At 46.1% G+C, this 16825-nt stretch overlaps 1 protein-coding gene across 2 annotated transcripts in view; it reads left to right on the top strand.

The window, feature by feature from the left end:
* Positions 1–16825, top strand: part of SMYD3 (SET and MYND domain containing 3) — a 558077-nt gene that overhangs the window by 453685 nt on the left and 87567 nt on the right. For both annotated transcript variants that reach the window (XM_010992333.3, XM_031438496.2), the window contains 2 exons: positions 10609–10696; positions 15621–15795. In XM_010992333.3, coding sequence (XP_010990635.1) covers positions 10609–10696; positions 15621–15795 — 263 coding nt within the window. The remainder of the gene's footprint in view (positions 1–10608; positions 10697–15620; positions 15796–16825) is intronic.

Genomic DNA, 16825 nt, shown 5'->3' with positions numbered 1-16825 from the left:
GATTTGAGATTTGACGTTGCCAACATGCCGGGTCATCATGAAGGAGGCTCACAGCTCAGGCAGCTCAGTGAGTCTTCCGTAGGAGCAGGAGTATTCTGAGTATATACTTGAGTGTATGTTTCCAATTCTCCCCAGATTTCCAGCATGCCCTGCATGAGATCACTTGCCCTTTCCTGTACCTCTTTCTTTCTCTGTGAAGTGGGGACATCTCTGATCATCATCTGGTATTGTTTAGGAAGCTCCCTCAGACTTTTGTCTGTAAGGCTGTGTTAACAGTAATGCATGCTTGGTTTATGAGATGGTTACAAGAGAATGCAGATGGGGGCAGGGTACCCAACATGGCCAGTGCTTTTATCTTTGACATTTTATATAAAAAGGTCCCCTGGCCGAGGACCAGATTGGAGTTTACTGGAATAGAAAGCACAGACGTGTGCTTTCTGTTGGTGGGGCGCCAGGGAAGGCTCGCCCTGCCTTTAGCCAGCGCCTCACTTCCCCGGGAGGCATGGTTGCCAGGAAGAGCATCTGAGTCCTGGTGATTTTGTGCAGGGTCTCTCGTGCTTATGAGGTAGGGCAGAAGAGAGCTGAACCATGGAATTCGGTCACCTCCTCTCTCTGCCCCTCCCAGACCATAGAAGGAGTGGTCTCCCTGCCGGGCCCTCGGTTTATGAGAGATGCCCTCTGGAATGATCTCCCATGCTGCCACCCCAACCCTGGCTTCCAGGAACAAGCTCCGTGAGGATTAATACACAGACAGCAGAATTGTTTTAGGATAATTGGAGGAGCACTGGCTTTTCTCCTCTGAGAGACAAATGCAGTTCTGGGCTCTTTCTTTTTGAAAACATGACTGTGATAATTCTTCCCCACGAAATGGGACATATTTCTTTTGAACTTTTTGCCTGTCTGGCTCATGGTCTGAGGATTTCAGTGCTGCCTTACAAGGTGTGAATCAGAACTGGTGAATTTGTGCAAGCCAGCTCTGAAAAGGTAGGGAAGCCAATGGGAATTGCATTAACTGGTGTGAAGGTGAAGATCCCGATGTCACATTAAATAATTTCCTTTGGTTTCCCTTATGATTATCTCCTTAAAAAGCATGTCTAGACTTCTGCCCAGGACTCATTATCTGAAATCATTTGTGTGGACCTCAACTAAACTAGTCCCACAGATTTGGGTTTGAGACCACAGATTAAAAATCTAATGTGCTTTGCTTTAGCAGATAAGCAAATACCATGTTCTCAAGTGAGTTTGGAGTGTTGCCCGCTCTAATCATTACACATACAAGTGTTTGAGGGGATGCGTGAGTCAAATAATTACTGTCAAGTTCTAGGGTTGGCAGAGTTCAGTTCTGGGTTGGGTCTAGTCTTTGTTCAGTCCTCTGCATACTCTCTTGGCTCTGACCGGTGTATTTTATACAAGAGAAAAAAATCAGCTTAAAATAGAATGAAGGGGAAAAAAAATAGAATGAAAGGTGTTTGCAATATGTTGCACAACCACAGATTCCAAAGTCTCTCCCATCAGAATTTCAGGTCTCTCTTCATGAACAAGACACCGTATACACAGGTGACTAATGGAGTGGAGTGATTAGTTTCAGTCTCCATGGTAACCCTAATCAGGTTCTCACCTGGGGAAGCAGAGCCAGGAGTCATTGTCAGCCTCTGGGGAGCACAACTGGCCGGCAGCAGAGCTGGGACTGGGGTTCCAGCCTCCTCCTTTCCCTGTCATGGTGCCGCCTGTCACACACTCCCATATGCCAGGAGCGCAAACCCAAATCATGCTGTTCATCCTGTTTATAAACGTCTCTGGAGAAACCACGTCTAGGTCATCCTAATGGTTGCTCTCAGAACATTGCCCCTTAGAACTAACTTATACCTGACTCCAATCTGTTCTGCTGTAGTTGAAAGTGTTTTCCTGTTTGCAGAGGAAAATGAAAGCGGCTGTTACTCATGAAGGAGCCACAAGATGTGGAGGTGTCGCAGATGGGAGGAGGAGAGGGCTGTGGTTTGGGTCTCCATTAAAACAAAACCTGCCCTGAAATTTGGGGGTGTACTTTACCTTAAGGAATGTTGCCATTACAACAAATTTTCCTGTAAAATGTTTGCATTTTCCCCAGTCTCAAACCTCCCATTTTGTGGTGTCTGCACAAGAATGGCAGGACTCTGCTAGGATTTGTGACTACAAGTTTACAGCTTTCCAAAGCCATCCATTTGATAGTCTCTGTACCAGCGTGAAAATTTCAGCTTAAATGTGCTTTTGCAAATGGAGCCAGCAGCCGTCTGCTCTGTATAATCCCCTTCTATGTTCTCAGCAACATATCTTTCTAGTATGAGAGGAGAGTGCGAGGAAGTGTCTGCTTCTCAAATGTCTTCATGTAACGTGTAAGTGCCTTTGTGCATCAGCCAGTCATGCTCGTTTTCCACACAGTGTTGCATTAAAGGCAGATTCCAGCAAGCACCACTGACAAAGGGAGGCTTTCAGACTCCCCCGAGTGTGCGGATGCCAACTGCTTTTTATTTGCCCTAAATCGACCTGCTTTTATGTAAGCAAATGAGCTTAATTCTCCAAGAAGAGTTTCAGTCACTGGGACTGGGATACCCAGCACAGAGGGAGGGAAGGTGTTGATGTCGTAGCTGGTAAAGGCCTTTGATGGTTCTCAGTGTTCTGACTTCACACACTCCAGGCTTTGGTCACTCTCCTAGAAGCTGTGAAGGGGACATTCCTCTTCCTCCTGGCAGTTTTGGGTTCCTGGACACGTAACCTTGACCCCGCAGTTGGTTCCAGCGTGTGTCCCTGGAGAAATGTATAGTTGCAGTGGAGTCCTGAGAAATAAAGTTAAATGGGCTTTGGCAGATGCCGCCGGCTGCAGCAGAAACAGGAAGTCCGATGGTCCTCAGTGGAACTGTGCTGCTGGAGACCCAGGGTGTTCCATGAGGTCTCAACATCGACAGTTTGGACTGGGCCTTCAGCTCCTAGCTGCCCAGTGCTCCTCGTCTGCATCCAAGGCAGTGGCAAGACTGGCTGTCTTGAGAGGCTTGCCAACCTGAGAAGAAGATATCTGTTCTGGGGTGAGGCAGCTCGGGGCAGGGGGTGGGGGTGAGTGACTGGAGCTTCGGGCTCTTAGAGACGCAGAGCTTGGAGCCCTGCTGAGACCTCCTTGTGCACATCACTTTTAGGTACTGAGGTCTCACCATTTTATGAAGTAGATGGAAAAAAAGAACCTTTGCAAGGGGGTTTTACTCAGTCTATGGACTGGGAACAGCACCGGGAAGACATCCTTTCCATCTGCATCACACGGTGACCCATTGCAGCAGTTATCATGGAACCCACCAGAAGGTACACAAAATCGTGTGCCTGTGGAAGTTCTTTTTTTTTTTTTTTTAATCTTTTGGGGGAGGTAATTAGGTTTGTTTGTTTAAAAAGGAGGTACTGGGGATTGAACCCAGGACTTCGTGCATGCTAGGCATGCGCTCTACCCTACTGAGCTATCCCCTCCCCCCTTGGAGGGTGGAGCTTCTTGGTGCATGAGAGGCATCTGTGTGGATGACTACATTGAGGAAGAGCCTTCCAGGCCTAGGGGATGGAACGTGCAGAGATGTAGGGGCCTGGCTGAGTGCGTCTTGACTGCATTGTCATTTGCTCCCTCCTCCATTTGAATGAGACAGTTTTTCTCCCTCTCGCCTAACAAAGCAGGCTCCAGTCAGACCCCTGCCCTCTAAGATGGGAATTAAACCTCAGGCCACAGTGCCGTTCATGACATTAGTGCTTCTAGAGGGTGCAGAGATAAGGTTAGAAAGTGCATCTACTCAGGGAATTATTACCACGGAAAACCTTAGCTTCAGGGAGGTTCAGTATCTTGCCAAGGTCACACAGCTATGGAGCAGAGGTTCACTTTATGACTAAAACCAGTGTTCCTTTCACTAAGTTCTAATTATTGTGTACTGTTGCTGGTTAATTGCTAATTAGAACATTCTGCAAGTTGAAAATGGTTCAAGCTGAGAACGGCCTTTTTCTTCTTCCCCAGTCCATAATGCCCAGTGACTGGTTTGTGATCGATCTGATAATAGTGAATGCTCTATTTTTAACCACTATTTTTCCACTTTATGAAAGAGCTACTTTTCCCCTCAAGTTAAATCTGAATTGTTTTTAGTTGTTTTTGCCAAAGGAGGTGAAAATTGGTTCCAGCAGACATGTTTCCTGTAAATCATAAAGGTTTTAAATGATGCTGTACATTAATCTGTTAGCCCCAGTCTGCTATCTATGAACCAGGACACCTCAGTTGAAAGCACTGCAAATTAAACTTTGTTTCCCTCATAATTTTGAATTTCAGGACTTCCCAGTCTTTCTCCTAAGTACAGATGCTATATTTGAACCTCATTTTGCCTTAGAAACAAAATAAAACACAAGAAACCTCTTCTAAGACACTGGAATTATTGAATTACTGGAAAAGTTTATAAGTGTTCAGTAATTTTATTTCCCATCCTATACCCATCTCTCGCCAATCCAATCTAATTAGAGTTTGCATGAGGGTTGGATAACAGGAAGTACTGGAAAGCAGATTGCCTTTCTCCTTTTCCTTTTACGTGAACCATCTGAAATGAGCCCAGTGCAAGGGTTTCAACATCAGACACTTGTAAGGCAAGTGAACACATCTGTTTAAGTGTTCCAGATGCAGAGTATATATGGTTGGCTGCCTCTGATGTTTGAGCCTGATAGAGGCACTGGTCACTTTCCCAAGGACATACTCAGCCAGTCTTGCTGGATTCCAACTGGCCCTGCTGAAGAAACTCAGATCCCAACTTCTAACTGTAACCGCTGGCACCTGGCAGAGAGGCTGCCTAGAGGAAGCATTTGGCCAATTGAATGTAATTGTGTTGACTGGCACCCTTTTATGTAGTGGATTATCTCATATCATCTGGTACCTATTTTTTTCTTAAGGGAGTAACACTGGGGTACTTATTTAGCTGCTATGTATGGGGGAACTTAGATGGCCTCACTGATCCATCCGCTGGGAGATGGAGGCAGGGGCCCCTCTGCCAAGTGAGTGAGAGGAGGCTGAGGATGATTTTGGAGGTAGAAGCCAGCGAAGTCAACAGTGCTCACTCAAAAAACAGCCTCGGTGCTGCTGTCCAAGAGCACGGGTCTTGAGCTAGTGTGGGATTTAAGTCTAGAGTGAAAAGAACCGCCTTCTGTTTCCTTGGTTGAGATTGTCCTTGTTGTTGTTGTAGAATTAAGGACAACGTTATGTTCTTATAATAATGTTCCCTGTGGATTGTGGAAGATGACTTCTCTCTACATTCATTTACTGTGTCACCAAACATTTACTGAGTGACTTACCATGCTGGCCCCGGAATAAATATGATGAAGTCATGGTCCCCCAAGGAGTTGTGAGGCCAGCTGGGGAAACAGTAAAGTCGATCACTGATGACAGCTGGAACTAAGAGAGAAGTATGGAGGGTGGCTATGGTGGCTATGTTGGCTCGGGAGGGCTGGGCTAACTCAGAGGTCAGACAGGGAAGACTTCCTGATCTAGAACAGCCGAGGCTGGTCCTAAAGGGACAAATGGGAAGAAAGCCGGAGAAATGAATGGAAATAGCGATCCAAGGAAAGGGCAGGAAACTGCGATCCAAGTCCTGACAGAATCCGAGGGGAAGAGCAGGTGTGTCGGCAGTAAGATGGGGCGGGGTTGGTCAGATTCGGGCTGGGGCTGCGAGAGGAAGGAACAGGGGTAAACGAGAAGGAATCAGCATCACGCACAAGAAGTGACTCATTCGGGGAAGTTTGCACCCAGCCACTTGGGGTTGGGGGCAGGTGGAGGAGCTTGGGTGTTCAAAGGGAGAAGGGAGAAATTTAGTACTCATTCTTACCGGAAGCCTGAGCACCACTGCCATGGTGTGGCCTTAAATGAGCTAGTTCCATGTCTTTATTGTCTAAAATGAAGACACACTTTTTAAGGACTTTGCTGGAGCTCTGCGAGGGAGTGGTCACCAGAGGGGGAGCTGGCTGGCTCCACGCTGCTTCTGGAGTGGTCAGGTAGTCATGGACCTACTTCTCCTTTTAAGGGTGAGGAGGCTGGGGGCCAGGAAAAGGAGGGCCTGCCAGGGACATGAGGTGGGACAGGGCGGAGGTGCTGCTGGGGCTGGAACCAGCATGGTTTCACTCTCTTCATCATTCCCCAGCGGAGTGAACTTTCTCAGGCATCTTTCTGCTTAGAGCCCGAATTCCTTTTATCATTTGTAGAAAACTCAGCAGTAGTACCTTTGTTGTTGTTTTTTTTTAAATATATATGTATAAAGTGTTCTCCACCTACCGAAAACAAATCTCAGGACTCATCCATTCAAGCGCCTTTTACACAGTAAAGCTGAAATTCAGAAAGGAATTTTTTTCCTAGATAACTTTGTGCTAAATGATAGCAAGTATCTTTGATATGTTTGGATAAGAAATAATGAAATAAGTGTACTAACTTCATACCTCAGGGACTGTGAAAAAGAACACACTAATTTACTCTTATATTTGCAAACTGAAAAAGTGGATTTAAATTAGGCTTCCCTAAGTAGTTTCTCTGTGTATATATGTTACATGTACACACGTGTACACACACACACACACACACACACACACACACACAGAGACACACATCTGAATGGTCTCCTCCTACCTGGTTGGTGTGGGGAGAGGGGAAACAGACCCCACTACAGGGGCAGTTACAGGAGAAGTCGCAGAATGGAAGGGGAGGGTCCGGAGGTGGCAGTGAGGGGAGGAGAACTGGGAACCCTCCAGCCAGTGGGTGTTTGGCTGGGAGTGAATGGAGCTGTGTCTAGCTCTAGTATAAAGTGCTCCCAAGAGCTGTTGTTCCTGAATGTTTGGAAACAAATTCAGAGCTTGCCTGCTCTTCTGTTAAGTAAATAAAGCCTTAGGCACAACCCAAAGAACAGCTAATCAGATTATGGTGGGGATTTAGTTGTGAATATAATTCCCATTTGGAGCTGTTCTGCCTTGGGCCACAGTCTCACCCTGCTTGGTAGAAGAATACAAGTTCCACCGTGGATTTCATGTTGGAGGGTTTTATTACCCTTTCCTGAGTGCTAAGACGAGGACGATCATAGGAACCACAAGTTAAAGGTATGTTGAATGTACTGTCTCACAGACATGAGTTTCACCTTTTAAGCAAGCCTAGGAGAAAAACAAATTCAAATTAAACACAAAGACAGTGGGAAGAGCAGGGGCTCTGGTGCCAGACAGACTTGGATTTGAATCTTACCTCTGGCAGTTAGCGGAAAAGGACATTTACAGCAGTGACTTAAACTTTAGGACTGTCTTGTAGCTCATTTGTAAATAGTAGGTGTTGATGCCCTTCAAGGATGTTGTGAGGAATCATTGAAATACATAACAAGAGTCATCCAGATCATTATCTAATAAACGTTAGCCTTCTTCCAGACCCAGTCTACAGACCTTAACTCGGCATCTGCCACATACAAGGTTGTGTGCTGGGTATGTGGGAGAGGCAGCACCAAAGAGGAGTAAGAAGACGACCTCTGTGTGGCTCTGAAATGGGGAAGGCAGGACACGCACACAAACCACAGCCAGGAACGCTATCCACACCCGCCTCCCTGCTGCTCCTGGAAGGTTCGGGCCGCCTCCTTGCTGTTCTCTCTCCATCTCCCTCTGATCCCCTGTTCCTTCTGCTCCTCTATTCACTGGTCGTCCTCTTGGCGAGACCTTCCCTGATGACCCTGAACTCCCTGGAAGCAGTACTCCCCGGCCCTCTTCCCTGTTGTTTGTTTTTCCCTCTGACAAATGTATTTTTTTATGTGTGTGTGTTTTCTGTTCTGCCACACGGTGTAAGCACTGTGACTGTCTGATGTCTTTACGGCTCTATCCTCAGTGCCTAGAACAATGCTGAGTAGGCACTCTGTAAATGATAAATGAGTAGATGAGTGATTGAATTAATTAACTTCAGGAACAGGGAGGGGCATATGCCAAGTTCCCATGGCCAGAAGAACAGAAGTATATTCGGGACTGTATTAGTTTCCCGTGGCTGCTGTAACAAATTATTGTAAATGTAGTGACTTGACACAAATTTATTATATATGGTTTTTTAGGTCAGAAGCCTGACACAGGTCTCACGGCTAAAAGCAAGGTCATGGCAGGGCTGCATTCTTTCTGGAGGCTCCAGGGGAGAATGTTTCCCTGCTTTTTTCAGCATCTAGAGGTTACCTGTATTCCTTGGTCTGTGGGTCCCTTCCTCCATCTTTGGAGCCAGGAGAGGCAGGTTAAGTCTTTCTCACATCACATTGCTCTGACCTCTCTTCCACCTCCTTCCACTTTTCAGGACCCTTGTGATCCCACTGGGCCCACCTGGGTAGCCCAGGACACTCTCCTTATTTTAAGGTCAGCTGACTAACAACTTTAATCCTGCTTGCAACTGAATTCCCCTTTGCCATGTGACCTAACATATTCACAGGTTCTGGGGACCAGGACACAGACATCTTTGGGGGTCCATTATTCTGCCTAGCACAGAGTCTAACAGGTGAAACATTTTGCCTAGAGCCTAAGGTTTGAGCTACCAGTAGTGACATATAAAACAGGAAACTTTAATCATTACTGGCCATGGTTGTCAAGATTTAATATGTGGGCTTTATCTGGGAGGCACTAGGAAGTTACTAAAGGCTTTGAAGTGACATGGTGGACCTGAGGCTTTAGGAGATGAAGGTAGACTTAGAGCAGATATTTGGAGGGAGACTGATGTTTACCTTTTTAAAAGCAATTGATTTTTATTTCCCTCTTCTACATACAGAAAGCTAGGTTCCTATTTAAAATTTCCTAAAAGAAGTAGGGTCCACGAATGGTGTCTTTTTGAAAACCACCCTGCTATATTACACATCTGTACAGCACATGCACACAGAGACCCATCCAGCCCTGTTACACAGACACACACAAACGCACTCATTTCCTCGTGTGCACACCCACTGCCTCTCCCTGTTTGGGGAATGTTTGTTTCCCTTTTCTGTGGTTCTTGGTGGCCCTCATTTTTTCCTTCTGCCTGGCACCCCTGAGTGACATGTATCCTCCCAGCAGTAACATAAGCTTACTACCAGGGTCATTCTGGAAACCTCCCCTGGTAGCAGGTAAGAATCTCTGGGGAGATAAATATAGCTTGAAAGTCTGCTCTCCCTCACCTTTACCCTCATCCCCTACAGTGGCCATGATTTGCTGTAACTTGCCAGGATGGTGGTTCTCCCTGACACCCACTGAGAATCTAATGGATACTGAACACCTGGTTTTGAATAGAGTCTGATGAGAATGTCTTACTCTTTGATTCACCTCTTTAAAGCAGCGTTATCCATTAGAACTTTCTGTCTTGATAGACCTGTTCTGCATCTGTGCTGCCCAACGTGGTAGCCACAGCCACATGGAGCTATTGAGCTCTTAAAATGTGGACATACAGGGAAAAGAGAGGCCCTAACAGGAGGACATACATTTAATAAATGGTGACTTCTAGTTTCATTTTGAATTGCTTTTTAAATCATGATTTTTTAGTTTTTGCAGAAGTCAAAATTGGTTCACATGGGTATAATTGTACTCATCTTTTACCTAGCCTTATTTTGATGAATAACTCCATATTTGATTAACGTGTTATCTGTAAGTCTCCTAACAGATGATTCTTTCTCTTGCCTCTGTTTCCATTCCTGATGCATATAGTTTTATTGAGATATAATCCACATATCATACTGTTCAGTCAGTTAGAGTGTATATAGTTCAGTAACTTTTCGTGTATTCACAGAGTTGTGGAACCATCACCACAGTTGATTTTAGGATATTCTCATCATCCCCCAAAAATCTCCATACTCATTAGCAGTCATTCCCCAGTTCTTCCTACCCACTACGCGCTGTCCTAGCCATTCACTAATCTACTTTTCTGTCTCTATGGATTTGTCTATTCCAAACATTTCGTATTAGTGGAATCATACAATATGTGGTCCTTTGCGACTGGCTTTTTCCCTTAGCATGATATTTTTAAGGTTCATCCATGTACCAGCCATGTATTAGGACTTCATCTCTTTTTATTGTCAACTAATATTCCATTGTATGGATACACCACATTTTATTTATTTGTTCATCACTTGATGGACACTTGGGTTATTTCTACTTTATTTGCTATTGTGAATAATGCTGCTATGAACATTTATGCACAAATTTTCATGTAAACATATATTTTCATTTCTCTTGGATATATATCTCGGGAGTGGAATTGTTGTATGTTGTAGTAACTCTGTGTTTAACTTTTGGAGTAACTACCAGACTGTTATCCAAAGTGGCTGCCCCATTTTACACACCTACCAGTAGTGTATGGGGGGGTCCCCAATTACTCCACACCCTTACCAACATTTGTTATTTTCTGCCTTTTCAATTATAGCCATCCTATTGGGTGTGAAGTGATATCTCCTTGTGGCTTTGATTTGCATTTCCCTGATGGCTAATAATGTTGAGCATCTTTTTATGTGTTTACTGGCCATTTGTATATTTTCTTTGGAGAAATGTGTATTCAGATCTTTTGCCCATTTTTTTTAATTGAAGAATTTGTCTTCTTCTGTTCTTTTAATTTGGCCTGAGCAGGACGCTGATATGCTCACTGGTGATGAACAAGTATGGAAGGAAGTTCAAGAATCCCTGAAAAAAATCGAAGAACTGAAGGCACATTGGAGTATCCTTTTACCTGTGGATTGTGTTGTACTGTGGGATTGCTTCTTTATTGGTTGGAGTCTGATATTAATGAATTCAAGTCCAGGGTTAGACCTTTCCATGAGCCAGTGAGCTTCATTCTGTTTCATGGTCACTGGCTGTATCCCTGACCCCATCCAAGAATTTGGGTAATGGCTAGGGAAGATTGTGGAGAGATCAGCATGGATTCCTTATCGCCATTAGATGATAATCAAAATTTATAGCCAATGCTAGTAGACAGTAAGTAGTACTCTCTTAATATGTATCAGGTAACAAATTTCTAGATTCTCTTCCTCCCATAACCTGTATCTCTAAAAATATAGCTTAGAATCCTTACAATTTAATGTCATTGACTTCAGATCTAGAAGCTTCATGTTGTGTCAACCATGACTACAATGGCAGTGAAGGTTGCTGCACAATAAATTTTCTTGGCGTAAATAGAAAGGACCATGAGTGGGTCAAGTTTCAGAGTAAGGAGAGACTGTGTGTGACGGAGGTCATCTGGGAGTCTTCATCGCTGTTAGATGTGTGGCAGGTAACCTGAATCAGGGGCAGGGTTTGGATATGCCAAGGGTGAGAGGGAGTCACTTCCAGTAGAGGAGTTAACTGGAGCAAAAATGTGACAGAAGGAAAGCACAAAGTAAGAAGAAAGAGACCAAGGTAGATAAAAAAAGACTGTGAAGGTCATCAGATGCCTTGGGTAAATGATATCCCAGGCACTAAGAAAATCTACAGATGAGGTTTCTAATCTACAGTGTTCTTTAAAGAATTGTAAAGAAACAAGATAGGCAGTTAGACAAATGTTCCTATTTTTGAAGGTGAAATAAGTCATTTCTGAAATCTACACCCCAGTGGGATGTTGATTGGTTGGTGTCTGTTTGGGTAAAGAATTTAGAATTAGCTGCTAAAGAAAGGAGGTTGTGATCACCAGAATGCTGCATGGGTTCACTGAGAGCAATGGAGGCCTCAGAGTCATGGCTTTCTTTGGTAATGTTCATACATAGATTTCAGAAAGAGATTTGATAAAAAGTAGCTAAGAAATGTATGCTAGATGCTACCGTGACCAGACATCTCAATGAATGGTTGAATAGCTATACTGAAAAAATGATGCTCACTGGATCACTCTCACTGTAGAGCGTGTTCTGTTCTCATCTCAGTCCTCCCCCACCTTTGATTCTGTACCTTGAATGAGCCCAGGCTCATCAAATTCCCAAAGGTGTAGGGATGGGGGGAGGTTGGCAGAGGTGGGATGATAGAATCAAGAGCTCAGAAGATCCTTGAAGATTTGACTGATGCAATGATGCCTGAGACACAGGAGTGTATATAACATCTATCTGGGTCAAAAAGTTCAAGTGTAAAAATATACATAAAGCTTAGCAACAGAACCTGTGAAAGAATTTTAGGGTTTTTAGTCAACAGCAACGTTTAATAAAGTGTAAGATATAATCCCTGCCCCCCACCCCGAACTGCTGTGATCTTGGGCTGCATTAATAGAACTAGAGAGTAGAAAATGAGAAAGGTGGTAGTACTAGTCTGATTGCATCTGGAATTTTCTTTTCAGTTTGGGTTGGGACATATTAAAAGGGATAGAGAAAATTTTTTTAATAAGTTTTGAGGAATGGAACCAGAATCAGAATGAAATTTAAAACCCTGTCTTTAGACAGGATGGGAGACATTGGGAAAACATCAAAGTTGAAAGCAAGAGGGCTGTTCTGGACTCAAAGAGCTGTTACCCCGCAGAGAAGATGTGTTCTGTGTGGTCCCCTGCAGTGGAATGAGGGCCAAGGGTGACCCCGCAACGGTTCAGTCTCAGTGGGACAAGGCTTTCCTGAAGGCTGACCCCATGCTGGTCATAACCCACCTTGTGGTCCAGGCAGGATGAAGAAGACACAACCCTGCCCTCACAACTCACACATAGTGAGGTAGTAAACACAGTCAACTCTGGGAGGTCGGAGAAGGTGTCACAGAGGGGTGACGCACTGCTGAACTGGGTGTGGGAGGTTAGAAGGAGTTTACCAGGCCATCAGTGAAGAAGGGGAGCCCCTCGGGGGGTGCGGGTTGGGGGCTGTGCTTCTGCAGAAGGTGCAACCACACGCTGTGGGGAGGGGACCAGTTGCTCAGTATGAGAGATGGGGATGTGGCAGGCCCCTCCATGCCATGCACAGGAGGCTAGACTGGGAAGGTGAGGGGGACTGTGGGAGGAGTGTAGGCCTGGGAGCCTGGGGTCCGATCGTCTTTTGAGTCTCAAGCAGTGGATTAACTCCCAAGTGCATTCACTTTGTTCCCCTTTCTCTTCTCCCCTAATCCTCTTATAGTCATTTAAAAGTTTGTAGAAAGGTGTCTGTTCTGTCACTGATAGTCTGCTGTCTTTGGGGGGGGGGGCTCTCCGCCCTGCTCCCCTCGCTGGAACAGAATGACTAGAGGTAAACGCCAGGCAAATGCCAGGGACCACATTGTAGAGCAAATGCATGTCAGCATTAGCTTGGGAGAAAAGCCTCTTAGTTTAAATTATTCCATTTTTTTGCTCACTGGGGTGTTTTACAGGAACGGTTTGCCTGGTTTGCCAGGAGACCGTCGCCAGTGTTGCGAAGGGAAGCTGTCACGTGGTCCCTCCCAGCTTGCTGGGGATAAAGCAGGTGTATTCCTATCAGAGGCTGCATCGGGGTTTTACTTCTAAGGCTCGTCACCTCAAACCTCTTTAAGGTGAGTTGGAGCCTATATAAGTGAACAGGCAAATCATCAAGCAGGTCACACAACATGCTGTTAGAATCAGGCACAAAGTCTTGCCACAAAAATGTCTAGCATTGTGTAAGACACAGTCATTCCTCCTGACAGTCCATTAAATACCTAATCCTAGAGTGAAAAGCCACAGGGGTTAGCCTTGCAGTGTGTTACAAAACTAGTGCATTGCCTAAGACACTGCCCGCCCCCAACTTCTGGGGGCTATATGCAGCAAACTTTTAACCATACATGGTAGATAAATAGTTTTAAAAGTTACCAGCTCACTTTTCTTCAGTGAAAGTACCGCCACCAGACCACAGTCAACTCGTCAGAGACAGAACTCGTCCTAAAATTATAGTGTCAGGTACAGAAAGGCCCTCAGCCATGTGCTGCTAATCAGGAGGTCATGCCTCGGGGGTAAGGAGGCCCCTACTGAAAGAAAAATAAATTTCTTTTGAGGATTAGTAAAGATGTGAGTCCCCACTCACTTAAGTGACTTAACTGGTTTATTGAAAGTGTTGGCTAACATGTGGGAAAGCAGTGTCCTGAGCGGCTGAATGCTGGAGGAGGAAGATTTTGCTGGAGGGAGGGACAGAGGAGCGCTGTGGCACGGGGGGGTCTCTGTCCAGGTGGCGCATGCTGTGTTAGGACCTGAGGAAGGGGGCTTTGAGTTGGGGGCAGGAGGGCAGAGGGCACTGGACTGCGCGGGTGCACAGGGGGAAATTCAGTCGAATTCAGTCCCCTGAACCGTTTCCCTTGAGCCTGGTCACACTCAGAGGTGGTGTCACAGTAAGGGGGGGGACACTGATGTCTGTGTGGCACAATTCTGTGCCTGTGACTAGATGTTCTCCCACTATGCCCCGGGTGCCCAGAACTCTCCCTGGCTCGTGAGAGAAAACATGACGTCTTTTTAAATGTTTACATACAGTATGTTATTTAATTCTCACCCTGACATTAGGCATTTTCTATTTCTGATCTATCTCAAAGCACCGAACCTTGAATCTGACAAATGACAGAAGTAGCTTAGATTTGAATCCAGCTTTCTCTGCAGTCAAAGGCTATGCCATTTCTGCTGCACCTGAAATCTTCATACTGACTGCGCTAGTGGAATTCCAGCCCATGAAGGCAAATGAACTTGGAGCTGCCCAGGCTGAAGGTGACGGAGGAGTGGGAGCAGGGCCAGCCCCATCCTAGTGTTCCCCTGGGCCTCCGTCTCGCCTCACACAGCAGCGGAGGGAAGGAAGTGATGAGAGCCCGGGAGCCCGTCCTGTCACCTGCAGGGAGCCTCCCAGGGAGTTCACCTCAGAGAACTCTGGGTGTGCTCCGTACACCGACATACCCCCAATCCTCTGACTGCCTCATCGGCTTAAAAAAGTGAGGTCACAACGAGGCTCTGTGAGGGTACGTTGTGGACTCGTGGTTAATCAGAAAGTCAGAGTTGCTCCCAAGTGAATACTGAGTCTTCTCATCCTTTTTACAGCATCCTTTCCCTCTTCCCACAACTTACGTACATAAGCCACACTTTCTTAATATTATCTTTTTCTTTGGAGGTTTAAAACAAGAATAGCTTTATTTGGTTAAGTGACTTGGATCGCTTTTGCTTTATAATCAGAAAACTTACATTTGAGATCCAGTGGATATGGATTTCTTTATATTGCTTCCCCTAGTGTGTGCCTGTGGGTGGTGTTTTGGGTTTCACATATGCCCAAGGTTGAGATGTCACAAAAGCAAAATGAGCTCCTCTTTTTAAAAAAGGAATCTCTCTAAAGCTTCTTTAATTTCAGATCAGTTTTGAAACAGAAGCTAACAGCATAAATAATTTTAAACTGAAGTAACTTAATCTTTAGTTTAATTAACAGCTGCATTCGTTTCCTGCCTGGGTTTGAAGAACACAGGCAGGAGTGTGAGGACAGCGTGCTTCTCTGGAAGTCGTCATCCCCCGGAGCACACGTGTAGTTGGAAGACGGTTTGTTGACATAAACAGAATTGACTTCTCTGAGACACCACTTACATGTTTTTGTTTCTCAAGTGTGTTTTCAGGCAGCTCATCTGTGCAAAATAATGGGCGCTTCCTTCCCTCCTGTGCCTGGGAGCTCTTCAGTCTTTTAGAGAATCTCATTTTATTTATTTATTTATTTATTTATTTTGGCTGAAGACAATGGATCCTTAACTAAGGTTAATAACAGAGTGGGAGGAGGTCCTGGCCACGTGCCAGGCGATCATCAGCAGCAATGCCGAGCGGCTCCCTGATATCAACGTCTACCAGCTGAAGGTGCTGGACTGCGCCATGGACGCCTGCATCAGCCTCGGTCTGCTGGAGGAGGCGCTGTTCTATGGCCTTCGGACCATGGAGCCCTACAGGTCAGTCCCAGGGACAGGGCTACCGTGGCTTCACTTGGGGCAGAGCCTCGACAGCGTGCCGTCCTCCTGATCGCGAATTCTGATAGGAGTGTTCCATCTGCTTCTCAACCAGTGTGTAAAACCAGACCTTGTTTTATTCACTCCTCTGTTCACACATGCGTCCGTTCGTCGTGTGTAAAGTTCCTTCGGTGTGTCAGACACTGGTGGGTGTGCAGGGACGAAGGAGATGCTGGCTCTGTGGGGTGTGCTGACAAGGTGTGCTGCTTACAGTGGCAGAGTCAGGTCCAGCGTGCGGGGGAGCCGAGACGAGCCCAGCTCAGAAGCTGCTTGAGGGGGTGGGGGGCTGTGTCATTAGGCCCTGCTGACCTGGGGTTGGGGGATGGTGGTATGGGGCCCTCAGTCTGGCTGACAACAGTGCTGGTTTCTTTCAGTTGTCAGGGCTTTATGGTTCCCAGGTGCCTTCACTCGGCTCAGCTGACCTCATAACCACCTCAGGACCCAAGCAGGAGAGTGGGAGACCGCCCCGCTCAGACGTGTCACTGAGTCAGGTCAAGGAACTGTGGGTAATTAGTTATTTCTTGACTGGCCTCAGTTCCCCAGACCAGTGGGTGTTTTGCCCCTGGATGTTCTTGTAGCTCAGAGGAGCTTTGGGAGGCAGGGCATTGTTGAAGTCTGGTGCTGAGAGTTTGGTGCTGGTGTGCCTGGGACTCTGGTTTGCAGTGGGCTAAGAACTAAGTCTGGAATCGAGGCAGATCAGGCCAGAGGAAAGGTCGCGGAGACATCCTGACCATCATCTGAGGTTGGAATAGCCGTCTCCAGCACAGAACAAGGTCTCTTACTGTGGGGAAGGTGCCCTAAAAACATCCGGGCCTGGGGAGGTTGGGGGAGGTCCCTGGGCAGATACTGAGTTTCCCAGCTCTGGAGACCACGTGGACGTGATGTCAGCCCTAAGGGACTGAGCAGAGAGAGTCCGAGTTTAGACCTGGGCCGCCCGGCACAGCAGGCTAGGACCAGTCCTTGGGGAAGGAGT

Source organism: Camelus dromedarius, chromosome 21, assembly GCF_036321535.1.
Source record: "Camelus dromedarius isolate mCamDro1 chromosome 21, mCamDro1.pat, whole genome shotgun sequence".
In the NCBI taxonomy this organism is placed as follows: Eukaryota; Metazoa; Chordata; class Mammalia; order Artiodactyla; family Camelidae; genus Camelus; species Camelus dromedarius.
This window is presented reverse-complemented; position numbering and strand designations above follow the sequence as displayed.